The following is a 16178-nucleotide window of genomic DNA, read 5'->3' as shown; positions in this document are numbered from 1 at the left end:
CCCTTGGAGGGTATGTGTCATACAACCTCCCCCCTATGTATTGATAATAAACGTAGTTTTCACTCGGTATTATGGAAATAACAGTGTTGTATGTTTTGATGAGATGGCATACTTTAATGGTGATATCTGTCAAAGACACAGCTGTAGGGGTTCTACACCAAGATTTTTTTTCGAACAAAAACTAATCGTAGGTCTTCTCCGTGCAAGAACAATAAGCTTACAATGTGTCAGTTATAGGCTCCCTTAATAAGTACAAACGGCTTCTCTATCTCAGCAATGTGTAAGGGTGTCGATAGTAACAACAGGAAGCAAGTAAGCAATTTCACTTATACAAGGGGTAATATAATATGGAATGGATGAGTTAGCATTGCACAAGTTTGTGGAGGAGAGCAACATGACTTCTCCTAGAACTTATATGGTCTATTGTACTTGAGTAAGTTTGGTGAGTAAGTCTTTCCTAAATCAAATAGAAATCTGACCTGAAATAGTCAGACGTTTGTGAATCTCCGCCAACTCCAACCAAAACCACGTGTTTTGAATTTTTGAAGGGGCACACACGACTTAATCTTCCACTCTCACGAATAAATCGTAAAGTTATCGGTTTGCTAGCTATGTGCAAGTTACACACATTTAAAAGCAGGCGCTTCACTCTAAAGTAATCTGGTCACCATCAATTCACTATCCCTCCTCGTATGACATTGACAAGTCTTCTGTTTCTTATATTCAAATCTTTATGAGTGCGCCGCCAACAGCGGCTGGACAATTCTTACAAATGTTTAAGTTTTATATTGTTTCATATCCTCCCGGGTATATCTTATTTTTTTGACCATTAATATACCAAATTAATTTAATAAATTAAAATATTTCTGTTTTTTCACAACCATCGAAATAAGGCGGCGAAAGCCAAAAATGTCACGTGCACCTGCATCAAAATTGGAATAGCGGTCGCAATCGAGTCAATTTGGTATGACATAGTTTTTTCGAGGTACGCTTCTTCTCAGTAGAGTAAATCTAAGGGATTTATGCAGTAACACGATTGGAACTAATTTTGGATAATTTGAATTTTCATATTTTGCAAATTTCTCAAAAGTGTTAGGTGCCATATAGCTGAATGTTGATATATCGCAAATTACGGAGTCATAAAAACAAGTGTGTAATATAAAAAGAAAAGCAGATGAGATAACATTTGTAGATTATATCCACATTACTCCACCATCCAATTATCCCAAATTAGTTCCAATCGTGTTCAGTACAAGTGGTTGAAATTTTGAAGTAAATGTAGCCTATATATTCTGCCACAGCTTTATCAATGAAAGAAAGCGAGTGTCGCAACAGAAGATTTAAATAGTCATATTTCTCTCGTTCTCATGATCAGATAAATGACCCTGCAGTATTGTTCTATTTTTGAAACTATGAATCAATTATCATCTAAAGGGATCATAAAATTCAAGTTTAACCGCGCCAGTCGAAGTCTATTGAAATTAAAATGTTTGTCTTTTTACTACTCTGAGATTTCATTATACCTATCATGGTACCTTTAGAAAGATTACGTCATAAAGGACACTCTAATGATTAAAACATGACTGTTCTATAGACGCAAGACCTTTAGGCCGGTTTTTATAAGATCCAACGTCATAAATTTCTGTCTTTATCAAGTCAAGTTTAAAAGCATCTACAGCTTATTCGGTACTTCGTAGAAAATACCGCAATACACGAGTGTCCTTGCCTTCGTTAATGATTGTATTTTAGGATACGAACTACGAGTTTTTCTCACGCCAGTGATAATCCAACGAGATGCAGGCGACCTTAGTAGTGGGTGGTTACCCTCGTAAGTTCACTACCTGGTTCAGCAATGAAGGATAACTTCTATTTTCATGGCTGACTATGCAGTGTATACACATTTTCCGTTGAATTCCAGGCAAAAGGTGTTCAGTGATAATAAGCGTTACCTGTGGGACACGATCGCCAGCCACAATGTACTTCATTAGCCGCTATACTATGGGGATAGGTTTGCATATACTGATTAATTTGCAAAATTAGAAGGGAATCGAGGAATTAGGCAATAGAAAATACTGTACATCATCATAAAATTCGGAAATTCACTCGACTGCATATGTATCTACTTTGCGAGTCCGTGAGATAGAGGAGAGGAGTTTGATTACGGAACGACAAAGCCTTCAGGAATCTTCTGTTGTAATTCGACAACAAATGCAACGAATATTATTAGGACAAAAATAAATAAAATAAACTGTGCTGTTCAGATAACATGGTTTTCGAAAATAGGGTAGGTAGGTCGGCAGGGATTTTTTCCATATTTTTATTTTAAATATGCATTTTTCAGGGGTTCAGGGCGATCAAACACTGGCTACAACATTTCCAGAAAAATGTATCATACATATAACAGAAAAAACACATATAAAACATCCTCGTTCTAGGAAAAAATCAAATGCCAAGTAACAAACGTGTGATTTTACGGTTTTTTCTTTCTTTTTTTTAACTTCCTCTAAAAAGTTTAGGGTCGGCAGGTAAAAAATAGGGGAGGTCGAGTTATCGGAACAGCACAATTTTTTGTTCGGTCTTATCTCATCTTCCGTTCTCGCCACCATAAGGAAACAGTTGGTAATCGAAGAACTGAAACATGGGAGCAGCAGATCAGAACATGGACGAAATTAACATTGGACAGAGACATTGTTTAAGGTAGTACGCTACCATTCTATATAGGAGAGCGCCCTCTTTTGTCCAGAAGATGTACATGTTCCTTTTAGACTACCTAACCTGGTGAGCGTCAATAACAGGGCAAAATGGCAAAAAATCATGCTAGTGACCTTATAATATTTCTTTCAGAAGTTTTTATGAATCAAAACAACCGAAATTATATTTTTACACTGAAAAATCGACAGTTATTTTTATTTTGAAAGATCAGTAGAGATTAATTAACAATTGTAGCTCTAACATAAAATCAGTAAGCTAGAGGGTCAAATCTCAGGTCTAACAAAATTCCCCTTTTTCCGTAGTCTCGCATGCCAGACCTCGAAACCTGCGTGCGGCGCGAGCGGCGAAGCCGCGAGCAGCGAGTAACCGCAGGTTACGAGGTCTGGCTAGAACCGACGTGCTATATATACTGTCCAATAGAATGCTTCGAAAATCGGCTGATGAAAGAGTACATCTGTTGTTTATTCATGAATGTAGGTGGAGCGTCTAAAAATAGCCTTTTGAATTTGACTGAATGATTGTGTCATTCATCCAGAAATGTTTCATTCGAAGTAAACTGCCTTACGTTGACCTCAAACAGTACGGCCTTCACTTCATGAAATCACGGTTACGCTATCCCCAGTAACCATGATGAAAACAATCTGCAAAATGATCTATGCCGTTGAAGAAAGTGGTGATGGACAGCCTGAAACCGAAGCAGGAGGTAGCCATGACAGATTATCTGGAAGGAGACGACGTTTCCGTGAATTTTGCCGACAAGATTGCTCCGGCCTTGCTTCAATGCTTGCGATTGCATTTTGTTGATCGTCGACATCCTCTATGGAGTTTGCTTTTTCATTTTTCTACGTTCAAACGAAGCTCAGATTTTGGCCCCATTCAACTGCCGATGAGCTGGTGGTAAATGGCCTTACAAATAAATTCTCGCCGTAGATTTTTGCTTTGTTTTTTCGGCGCAGATATGTGAAACGTGGTGGACAAGTACAGTGAAAATGCGTTATGGCACGCTGCGAGTCAGCCGTCTGTACGCGGTGGTCCAAAGTTATACTTATTAGCATAGGAAAGGCAGCCCACTTTTGACGTCATCACATTCCTGAGTAGTTGGTTCTTGCCAGACCTCGTAACCTGCGGTTACTCGCTGCTCGCGGCTTCGCCGCTCGCGTCGCATGCAGGTTCGAGGTCTGGCATGCGAGACTACTTTTTCCGTAACTTTTTGCTGTTTAGTAAGAAAATTTGCGTGTGACCCCAACTTTTTTTGCTTCTAAATCAAAGAACACTGTCTGTTTGATAGATATTGCTGTACTTTTTAACATTTTGAAAATTATTTTGTGCATTTATATGAAGTTTATATTTTAAAAAAAGACTAATTTTACAGTTAAATGATAAATTTAGGGTCTAATATTTAATTTTTAAGACAAGACATCACAAATTTTAGTTGATTGTCCTAATTCAGCTGTCCTGGCAATGCAAAAATGTGGTATGCACACTGGGATCTGTTAATCGTTTGCGATAAAATAAAGATTCTGCTGATAAGTGCAAATTTCACAAAATGGGAGATTTAGTGGTTTTCTGTCAATTTTGGCATGTGTTTTTTCAAAAATTTTGCATGGGTACCCCATATTTTTTTCATATCTTTGCAATGCACTCATAAAGATTTTTTCAGAAAAGTCAACTTCAAGAATGTCCCAACATTTTTTGGAATGGTAGCGTACATCCTTAATCCTTGCAATTTGCACAAAACTGTCTGCTCTTGATACCTACAAACAGGGCATTTGCAAAGCTCTTCACTTCAGATTCATTGTTGGAAATGAGCAAATTCATAAAACTCTCTAAAAAGTAAAACGGGAATTCAAGATAAAATTACACAAATTTGAATGTGGTAGCTCTTGGCACCAACAAACCCATTGCCCCCGCCTTGGTCTGTCAGGCAGGCAACCGGGCGCAAATTTCGTGGGGCGCCCCCTAGCGACAGCTCTTCCGGTTTCTCTCATTCAGTATAGTATACAAAATAGCAGCCGCTCGTTGGTTAACCATAAAGTGACCGATTTAGCCAGGTCTCATTCGCTAGGTTACAGAGGAAAATTGGATCGTAGTTTACAATAGAGCTGTTGACCAACTTGTCAGACAACCCTATGTCCACAGTATGTCACCGAATACCACATGTCCACATGCAGAGCGGTAATTAAAGGATTTCAACATCTTAGTTTTGATCAGGGAACATAAAAAAGACCTCTCTGGCATATTAATACATGAAGGGCGAAGCTGACTCCTGACTTGCTGGTTAGATTCACTACCTACTGTCTCCTATGTCATCACATGGTTCCTATCCCTTGTGTACTTATAGGTTCTTCCAGTTGACAGAATTTCAGAGTTGACCTTCACATATCCTATTCTATCTCCATACAGGGATTGTACAAGCATGGAAACTTATAATCTAGCTAGGGAGTCTCAGCAGTGGCCACACTAATCTCTTCCACAGGTGATGGATTTCACCAAAACTTTTTAGGTATTGTGGGTTTTCCATGATAGACATTGTAGGTCTTTTTTATGTACTTCGAACCCCCCCCCCCCCCCCCCCCCCCACAAAAAAAATAGATGTGGATATACACTAGTTTCAATATTGATTCTAGATTGTGTGAACACTTGCAAAATATTGACCTTGCTCTAGGTTACATGGATGTTAATTGATGATTCAAATTGTATGCCCCAACGGCTGTCAGCTTTGCAGACATGATTTTCAAAGTTTTCGCAGATTATTTATTATTTTTACTGGTTTAATGTATTATTTTTACGAGTGTTTGTGGAAATTGCGATCTCTAGCTAGAAGCTCCTATCAAAATCATGATTAATGAGCCAGTTGGGAGCATTCGGGACTGAAAGAAGTCCCAGTTTGGAATATTCAAATTTGCCTGCAGCAGAGATTGGTGAGGTGCGCAGTCAATGACTTGGAGACCCTCTAGCTTGGTTTGAATTATCCACTCCACACTGCTGCCCCACCTTGTTTCAATCTCTGATCCCAGTCCTGACCCTTGGGGGTAAAATTTCAGATATTACTCAATGATTTCAAATTACCAACACCTTCCCTAAAATCCCAGGCGGTAATATACAAAGAATACAGAATGCAAACTTTGTGGTGTTGCAGTGAAACTTCTGCAAATAAATTTATTTTCAACTATGGTTTGTTACAAAACACCATGATGGATCTCTGGGTAAAATGTGTCTTGCAAAGTCTTCTCAGCAAATGTGTCTTCTGATGGACTTGACACAATGGCAGCATCTTGTACAACATCTGTGAAATAACAAAATAAATAGGTATAGTTACACCGTATCACATGGTCAAAGACGGAGAGAAGCAAGTAAATGGGTGCTAAGATGAGAAACAAGTTTGTTTGCTGGTATTTGTGAAAGAACAACTGCAGTAGTAAACAGGAATTCACAAGGACTTCTAACTTAGCTTCCTGATGTTCAGTAACTACTGTTCCATATAGTTATCTTTTGCAATACTTATATACTGGATGCGATAATAGCAGAGTTCTGGAAGTCAATACTGTGCATGCATAGATGTTGTAGAACCTCTCTATTGGCTGATGGCTATGCAAACCAGGGTCTTGCATTTTGCATGTAATTCCTAAATCCTAGCTGAAATGGTAAATTTCGAATAGAAAGAACTCCAGATGTGATGCCACGGTCACACAGAATGCCATATATTTCAAAGGAAATCCATCCAACATTAAAACTTTGCAGTGATTGGCCGGCTGGTACCACATCAGTGGTTAATATTTGTAATGACCAATGGTGCCACAATTTACAACCAGTCACTAAATCGTTATGGCACAAAGTGTCACCATAGCGTCACTGTAAAGGTTTTACCATTTCAGCTTGTATTTTATAATCAAGAGCAGAATGCTGGATGGTGATTTCTGTTCAAACAGCCTGACAAAAACTGATGGCTAAATTCTACAGGGTAGAGAATTCGGGAAAATTCAGGTAAGTCGTCATAAACCATACTAAAATATCAAAAGATGTTGACAATGCTTCAATTGACTCACCTGTGTATGCACTTTGCTACCGTAACCTCCTAGCTTCACGTTCTGATTCTAACAGGGTGAGAATGTCTCCTTCTCTGACTGGTCCTTTTACATTCCTGATGATTGATCTGTTGGAATCATCCAAGAATTCAACTCGGACTTGAGTACACTGTCCCTGTGAACCTGTCCTTCCAAGAACCTTGGTTACCTGAAAGAAACAACATACCAATTAATGATTTACAAATCAATTTAGGATTTATATAATTTCAGAATATTTATAACACTCTGGTTGGCTGCTGTTATAAAACAGTGCACTCCATAACAATAGCATTATTACACTATTAGTTTTCAGACAGTCTATTGACCTATCAATTCAAAAATTCTGGCTATAGACACATGGAGGGTTTAAAAAACTTTTCACAGACCACCTTCTTCATCCCTTTAATAGCTGTGGCCATTGAAAGGTACCATTGAAAGGTACCTATAAATTGACAGAATCCACTGACTCAGGCATATGTCAATACGCAAATTCTGTTTCACGATACCATCTCTTTTGTACACTTTTTACAGATTTTGGGGTGAAATTAACTACTCTAAACTTGTTCCTTTCCTTTGAAGATTTCACTCTACCACAATTCACCAACATGTGACAGATGTCATTGCAACCACTTCTGAGGAGCAGGTAAAGAGCCTTTGAAAGTGGCCAACACCATTTGTGATTACTGACAAGCTGATTATTTGTTAAATTTGTACTGAAAATACCTGTAGTGATTATTAGTTAAAGATTTGCGATACTATCTATGAAGACTATTTTCAGTTGTGTTTTATTGTTGCACGAGATAAGAAGTTGATGCCTGCAATAGCAAGCTAGACAGTTGTTAACAGACAATTTGCATAAAATCATACCATGCTCTTTCACTTGACACCCTTTCATCCTTCGTCAATGTGTGATTGTGATCATTAAAATGTACTTTCCCCTGGTGAAAATTTGTTGCATTGGTGGTGACTGATGCCGTTGATTTCTTTTTGGTAGAAGTTGAATCACATGATAAAGTGATCACGGGGGAAAGGTATGTATATGTTCATTACAGGTTAAAATATCAAGAAAAAATGCAGTGTCCTGATTTTTGTCTGGTGACAGATTTGGGCAATGGAGAGATAAGAGACCTTGCCAAATTTTGATTACCCTAAATAGACAAGGTAACCTGAAATTTTGAATGGCATAGCAAGCAAGTCTTTGTTCCTAACCACCTGTCTCCTGAAGATTGAGTAACTTAAAGTACTGCAGGTATGAGATCCTGGAAACTGAAATCGCCACAATCCAAAATACAATGTACTGCCAATAACAAAAGCTATTTTTTGAGCCCGTCTGTTTTAAAGTGATGTGTACCATAACAGTGACCAGGCTCAGCTGACTACTTCAAGTCTGGATCTCTATTGATGGTCACCTAAACTCAAAAGGTAACTGGTCATTTCTGCACTACACTATTACCGCAAAAGTAGTTTTCACAACATCTTTTCAAGCCTTATTTCGTTTTGGCACTGTGACCACAAACATGTTGGCACTACTGTATCCAATATTATAGAGTGTTTTTTTCATTCAATAATTTGACACACTTCACGTTCTCCTTATTAACTTGTAGGTGAACAATGTTTTAAAGCAAATCTTTCATCCAATGTGATCAAAATTGTACATTTGATCTTTGCCTTTGGACCATGCAGCTGCTTATCTACTGCCGTCATAACTGATAGCAATATCAATTCCTATTCATTCTCAAAAAATCATTTGACACATTAGATGTCCACCTGCTGTATGATAAAAATTTAAATCATCTTGGTGATGTGTATTTGTTTCTTGGCAAGCACAGTTAAATGAGTGACATAGTGGCATAATTGGTACTTTATCAGAAAATAGCAAGGTCAGTGCTGAAACATCTTTGGGTCCAGTGCTATAACAACTTGAGCAGCCCCAGGAAAATACCGGAATAAAATGACTTGGGCCATAGCAATTCAATACCAAAACGTCCAGAAACAAACTCATGACTGACCATATGAATCAAAGAATACAAGAGAAGTGTGCCAGTTGAGAGCTCAGCAAGTCAGAGGAATCGGCCAGTTGTGAGCTAGCCAGTTGGAGCAAGAATGTAAAAAATAGAAGGATACAGGACAGCCCTTTGAGCCATTATTCTAGGGATAGTTGCCGCCGGTTCATAATCTCTTCATCCCGTGACAAGATAAGCGCGTATTTTATTCGTAAAATGCCTTTGGGTTATCATCGGAAAACCTCAGGTCTTTCAGTGCATTGCCCGAGACAGCATCCGAAATGGCATACCTACAAAAGTAGTAATGCAGTTACTTCGACTTATTTATCGCCCAACGCTGATAAGCAGGTCATCGAGGAGGAAACTATTGATGAAGATATGTATTGACAAGCACTGCGCATGTGCCGTAACCTTTTCCCGTCATGAAAAACGCCCCCTCGCAGGTGATTTTATCTCAACCCAAGTAGTAATGGCTGCGTAGAGCATCGCACTAAAAAATCACCACGGAATTTTCGGCAAGGCACTCAGATCGCGAGGAAAGTCTGTATATAAGACTATATTTTTGGTGTAACAGTTGTCAGCGGAATCTTTGAACGTCTAGAAGCGTGACGTCAGTGGGTGAAACATGTCATGAACGGTGAACGCATTTGCATGCAGTCCTATGGGGACGAACTATAGGCGTAATGCAAATATAGCCCATCTTTAGAATACGATAACGTCAACAGCCAGTTGAAAAAGCGCTCAGGACAAACATTTTTTAAATGTTCATACCTTGAACCTCCTAATAGAGAAGAAATCAGACTCTGCGGCTAGATACTTTGTAAGTAAGAGTAATTTTACAACCAGGGAACTTTATCCAAGTCACTTCAAAAGAATATGCATCGATTTTCAGTCTTTGGTTTGTTTCAGCTTTGTTCAGTCTGGGTATTCAACGCAGGCAATTTCACAACTTTGAAAGGTTGTTTTTTATGATTTGGTGACAATATGTCGATGTGCGCAATATTATTAGTGAAGTGGGTGTGTCTGAGCCATCCTGATTGCGGAAACCATGCCACCGCTTGAAAGACCAGCATAGACAATGAGATAAAAATTGGTGTGAGAGGGATTATAGGGCTGTCCTGTATCCTTCTATTTTTCATGTGCATGCATGTAATCCTAAATACGCGATGACAAGGGCCGCAGTATGGTGTATTGTGATTTACTTTTGATGATAACAACTTGCTGTAATACTACGATTTTAATACTGGCTCTCGATTGTAAGTGGGCGGTCTGCAGAAACAGGCCGTATATGTGTTCAGGGTTGACCATGCTGTTTGTCTGATTGTTACCTTACCATAAAAGAAGGTAGGTACCACCGTGGCAGCTTACTTGACATGGTCCAAAAAGGGAAGAACAACATTTCAAAGTGGAATGCGTTTAAAACCATGCTGATTAAGAATTTTGTGTTTTATGAGAATGCGAATTGGTAACTTGCTACCCCTGTACTTGTGAAAGTGACCGACCACTCCTGGCCGATCTCCCGTACTGGCCTAGATTGTCAATATGGGCACTGACCAAGCTAACAACTGACCGGACATCTCTGGATACCGAATCAAACTTGCGCAGGGTACCACCTGACATTCGTGTTGACGGCATAAATGTCACTCAATACGCTACGCTGCGTAGCTCTTACACCCCAGCTGGCTACATATTATTACGAATTGTACACAAGCTTGACAAATGTCAGAGAATGTAGTGAGTTTGTGGCTGTGACCGTGGACATACCACAGACCATCCATGCTGTGATGGATAAACAACCTATCCACCATGGGCGCCGCCATTTTGAATCATGTGTGCACTCCAGTGTCGCTTCAAACTTGTAATATCGATAATACACAGTTAGAAATAAAGAAGTTTTCTTCCACAAACCGGTAGCATGAAAATGCATTACGCTTCCCGAAAAGGTGTTTTTGACGTCTAAAATTTAACAAATGTGAGGGAAAGGGACCTACTTTGGCTAGCTTGATTGGCTTATCCATCTTACACAAAGCTGAGCTGCAATCGAAAAGACCACATCTACTGGGTTTCCCGAATTTGAAAACAGGATCCACACGGGCTCGTGCCCAAGATAACCAAACATTCAACTCAAGAACAATACCACTGTTCACCCATAGCAGAAACTTTATATACATAAAATGACAAAAGGTTTGAAAAGTACATAATTCTGTAATATTTTTGTAAAGAATACTAAAATCCTAAATGGTTTGATGATGTTTATATTCGGTTTTTCCATAGCCTAGAAGAGCCTAGTCTACCCATAAATCATTGCGCGTGTGGCCAAGATGGCGACTGCAACGAAGTATATCCAATGGCTTCGAAATATATTGTCAGGTGTAAGTAATGTATATTTGACATAATATTTGACATATCATTCATTCGAAGATGTGCATACCACTCTAAAACATATGAAAATGTCTTTAGATGCTATATCACGCGAGATTTGAATTTTCAGTTGATTTGGTCAGAAACATGGAGTGAGACTGTTTGTGATGCACCGCGGGGATTGGCAGCCGCTCGAATCACACTCCATCAATGCACTTCGCACAAACGAATGACGTGTAGCTGTCTCTGTGTTGTTACAAAGACACTTTTGAATTTGGGCCTTTTCATTTTTACAACATGAAAAAAATCATAGTATTAATTTCAAATTCCAAGAATTACCGAATGTCAATGAGCTGGAGCTAGACTATCGGTATGGGTTCAAAATATACGGGTCATATTCAGGTCAAGTTGTTGTCAACATCATTCGAACTCCAACATCACGGATAGGGGTTCAATCGTGCAATATCGAGCTATGGAGGTATTACTGCGACCTCCACAATCGAGCTACTGCTGTATCAAGAATGAAGAAACAGCAACATTTAGTCGTTCCTGCAAAGTAAAGAATGTACTGTTTTGAAACTGCACAAGATTGTTCCAGTGTTGCAACAGTAAAAAATTATTCGCCATAACAAAATACAAGACTTTACACATTTATATATCTGTAGTTGTTGTGTAGTAAACAAAATCTTTCCAAACTCAACATATTTTGAGTGACCTGAAAAAAAGAAAGTTTTGTAAAATAGAATTGTTTTAAAATGTCAATCAATCCTAATCTAAGTGTATTTTTCGTTTTTCAGAGAAACTACCAATCTAAATTACAGTTGAGATATGCAAGGGAGCAGTCACCAAGGTAGGGGTATGAAAAGTTATGATGTGAAAATTTAAATGATATTGCATGGCGAAAACAAAATGAAACCCAAAGAGTTGTAGTCCATGGCACAAATTTATGATGTTTTTGACATAAGAATACTTGCTTCTGCAACTCACATACTTCAGGAGTAAAATTTAGGATTCCAATTATCATTTATTTTATTTTGAAAATTAACAAATTTTCAGTGATTCTCATGCAGAAAAGATAGCACTTGGCTACCATTATAATTACTTAGTATTATTCTAATTTGAAAAAGTGGATGTACTATGTGCTAAAAGTAAACCCATATGATATTCACTTCCCTTTGAAAGCATTTTTAGACTTCTCTTGTGGTGCTGTAATAACACACTGTAGAACTTCCAATGTTATATGGTTCTATGAACAGAGCAATGACCTAAACTCCATCAGCTGAAATTTTTGATATCTTCCAGTATCTTCGTCCTGACTGCATTGTGCAGTTTCCTTTTATGGTATATATACATGCTTTATAGTGTATATATATATATATATATATATATATATATATATATATATATATATATATATATATATATATATATATATATATATATATATATATATATATATATATATATATATATATATTATATATATATATATATATATATATATATATATATATATGTGTGCTCACAAGATCACATCAATATGTCCAGTGTTTAGTACCAGTGTGTACATGTATGATGTACAACGTTATCGTTAATGCTTGTATTTCAGTCTAGACTGGGATGCATTTTTCAGCGATGACAGTGCAAAGTGTACTCCGCACATTGTGTTGGCAAAGCCAGTGTTTCCCCTGGGTTCCAAAATCTTGTAGCAAATTTGGCTAGAAGACCTAAAAAATTATTCGCCAAACCAGATATTCAATTAGCCAAGCCGATACCACTGATCACAAATGATGTCATTTCTTTCACATTAATATGCAAAAATAAATATTTGTCTGCATTTTCCGTAAGAATGACGTAAATAAACCCTGTTAGTGCTACTATGGATACTAAAAGTAACACCAATTTATGGTTCAGATTACAAGGTGCCAACATCAGCCACACATACAACATAAAATTTGTCCGAATTCCAAGCGACACTTGTCGAAAGTTAGGCCATGGATGTCCATCCACGGTTAGGGGTATGCAAAGTTATTCAGTAACAAACCTGAAATCGCTATCGTACGTGCGATACTGTACATATCGCTACAGACAACGGCACGAAACCTGGTTCAGCATACTAGTTTTTTCAAACGAATCAGATATCCATTCTCGTAGCAGTTCGAAAGTAAAATACTCTCAGACTTGAGAAATATGTGCATTTTTAGACTTCCAATACATTTGCTTTACGCTTGAAGTTTAGCAAGCGAAGCTCGGACAGCCCACAGCGTATCAGTGGCGCTTGGGTCAGGGGTCATCATCAAAGACGTCAGTGTGTATTCACAGCCAGCTTCAATCATGCCATGGATCGCGGAAATCACGGATCATAAATCCAAATGTTCACGTCTATTATGTAAACAGAACCGTAAAATATCAAATATATACCCTTTTGATATGGAGAAACATCTTTTTGTTTCACTGACGATCAAGTTAAATGCTCAAATATCGCGACAAGACTTGCGTATTATGTTGCACGTTGTGAACGCGGAACTAGGCCCACTCGGCGGACGAGCGAGCGCTTCTCTGAAAGTCTGTATTACGATGTCACGTCACAATACACCACGGTCCGTGATACACTGAAAATTGTCGCGAATTTATATTTAAGGGAGCCAATTCACACAAGTTTCTAACGCCAGTAAAGGTATTTTCTTGTTGGCAGCAATACACCACAAACATTTTCGCTATTCAGGAGTGCCTTGAAACTCGCTCTACGTTCTAAAAAATGCCATGCGTATGCTTTTGACCCTGGGTTTTGACCATGCATGCCGCTATACCTTCCTTTCCAAATTCACGGTCGACTTTCGTACATTGATCATAATTTTTCTTTCCATTTCATAGCTTTACTTGCACTTAAAATATGTGTTGTAGGGGTGGTTTCCCCCATATTGGTGGAGCAGCCACAGTCAAAAAGGAAAGTTTGCAGTTTTGCTTAGTTTCACCGTCACTACGATCCTTCAATTCAGTGTTGACGTGACGATGACATGGTTGTCACTGCACGGAGTTATCTGTATAGGCACACACTGCGCGTAGTCAAACCCAAAACTTCGCAACATTTTAGTCAACTAGTCATGATATACATGCGGTACTATTGATTTGTGAGTTATTTTGTTACAATTTTATTCATACTGTATGTGTTACAAAGGTCGGGGATGCACAGAGATACGTATTACGTCTCAAGTTGAATGCAGGACATGTGCGTGCCGACAAAGTGATGACGTCATAGTGCAATTTTCGATTCGCAAGTTTGGCTAACTTTTGCCAAAATCTTCTCGCCAAACACTACTTTTTTCTCGCATTTGCGATTTGGCGAGCGGGCAGCGGAAACACTGAAAGCTGGACTTTGTACTTCAATATTTCACTGAGAAAGGAACAAGTAAATGCATTTAGTTTACTGAAATAAATAACAAAAATACCAGCAAAAGTTACAGCTCTTGTCACTTAAACTGCCACAAGCAATTTTGCTGCTAAATACCACAGACGGCGGCCGCCATGTCTAGTTAAATCGGTTAATCAGATGATGCTTGTTTATTGACAGAACCATACCAGAACCAAATTTACCTGATGGACCATCGCACAGACTGTCGGATAATTATTACCTCAGCAGGGATGGACGGAGACTTGCAGCAAAACCAGAAATTGTCTACTCGCAAGTGAAAAGACTTCCAGCACAGGCTGCTAGGTGAGTCTTAAATAGTTTGCAACAGTCAAGTAGCATTCATCATGTCTGTCAGTCAGTGTAGTAAGGGAAGTGGGTTGATAAATGGTTTCTTTTGCTTACAGATAACAGATAATTTGTAATATTGCAAAGTGCTTAATATGCCATTTAATCACACAGTGATCTGCATTCTTTTTTAAGAAATTGTAGTTTCAGATTTGTATCTCATTTACAGACATGGTTCTGTGTTTTGATGACTGACAACCGAGTATTTTCTCTATAAACATTTGTTTCACCATACAGTGATACATGCACAAGCCAGTAGACAAGAGAAACTATTCACAACTCGCCACTGATGCTTTTTAGTTTTTGATCTTCATACATAAGATATTTTCTTCCAATATTGTGAACCATCCTTATTTTCATCAGAAATTTTGCTTGACTTCTGTTTTAGCTTTAATGAATGGTTGCCATATTTTTACATAAATTAATTTTTTTTGTGATCTGCAGCTCAACATCATCAGTGCTGGCAGAGAAACCTCCACCCAGGCCAGGAACCGAGTATCAATGGAATATTTCTAAGGATGAACCTTATTTGTAATCCTCAGATTTGCAGAGTTGTGATGAGAGTGTAAATTAGAAGTGTACATTTTTATTACTAGTAGTTTAAAAAGTTTGTAAGGTTTCAGCAAACACCTATAATTGATGAATACAACAACTCTGAAAAGAGGACGCAAACATGACAGAAATATTCAATGTTTGTTTGTTCATATGTGTGTTGTTAAATAGAGTGCTTCTAAAAATGTATTGTTTTTGCCAGAGAGTGCATGTTAGCAAGAAGCACTAGTACTGGCAATGCTTATGTTCCAGCAAATGAAAGATGTGGACAAAACTCTATAAAGCAATGCAAAATCACATGAAGGCCAGAGAGATATTGCTTGTGGTACTGGAATGTCTGTTGATGATGTTCCGATTTTCTTCACAGCTTAAACATCAGACATCAGTTATTAGCTCACTTTTGACTGTGATCAAACAGTGAATGGAATGTTCAACAGGAAGTTTTTTACATTGCTGAAACAGAAACTTGTATGTGTTGATTTCATTAAATATGATTGTTAGTCATTGTCTCATATTTAGTGTCCTTTGGTTGGAGTGCTTGTCATGTGACTTGGCAAATAACCAAGTGAGTGTATATAGTAAGTTAGTATCATTCTCCAGGCAGAGTTCTTATCGCGCATTACCCACAATTCCTTGTGTGTTCGATTCGGCGATAAGTGACTCTGCCACAGGTGTCCTGTTTACGTGGTAAATCACCACATACCATCCTCCATGCGAAAATGTTCATCG

General features: G+C 38.3%; 1 protein-coding gene across 1 annotated transcript; it reads left to right on the top strand.

The window, feature by feature from the left end:
• Positions 1 to 11032: 11032 nt before the first annotated feature.
• On the top strand, positions 11033 to 15963 carry LOC139139288 (NADH dehydrogenase [ubiquinone] 1 alpha subcomplex subunit 7-like). Its single transcript, XM_070708150.1, has 4 exons — positions 11033 to 11151; positions 11938 to 11990; positions 14712 to 14855; positions 15342 to 15963. The coding sequence occupies exons 1-4, from the start codon at positions 11101 to 11103 to the stop codon at positions 15430 to 15432; spliced, it is 339 nt and encodes a 112-aa protein (XP_070564251.1). The 5' UTR covers positions 11033 to 11100; the 3' UTR covers positions 15433 to 15963.
• Positions 15964 to 16178: the final 215 nt, after the last annotated feature.

This window comes from Ptychodera flava, chromosome 8 (assembly GCF_041260155.1).
Source record: "Ptychodera flava strain L36383 chromosome 8, AS_Pfla_20210202, whole genome shotgun sequence".
NCBI classification, from domain to species: Eukaryota; Metazoa; Hemichordata; class Enteropneusta; family Ptychoderidae; genus Ptychodera; species Ptychodera flava.
Note: the sequence above shows the minus strand (reverse complement) of the source record. Positions and strands in the feature narration are given on the sequence as shown.

Excerpts from the sequence above, each read along its gene's own strand:
- LOC139139288 (XM_070708150.1), top strand. The coding sequence starts at position 11,101 with ATGGCGACTGCAACGAAGTATATCCAATGGCTTCGAAATATATTGTCA. Across the intron at positions 11,152-11,937 it reads TTCGAAATATATTGTCAGGT|AGAAACTACCAATCTAAATT; the intron begins GTAAGTAATGTA and ends TTCGTTTTTCAG. Across the intron at positions 14,856-15,341 it reads CTTCCAGCACAGGCTGCTAG|CTCAACATCATCAGTGCTGG; the intron begins GTGAGTCTTAAA and ends TGTGATCTGCAG.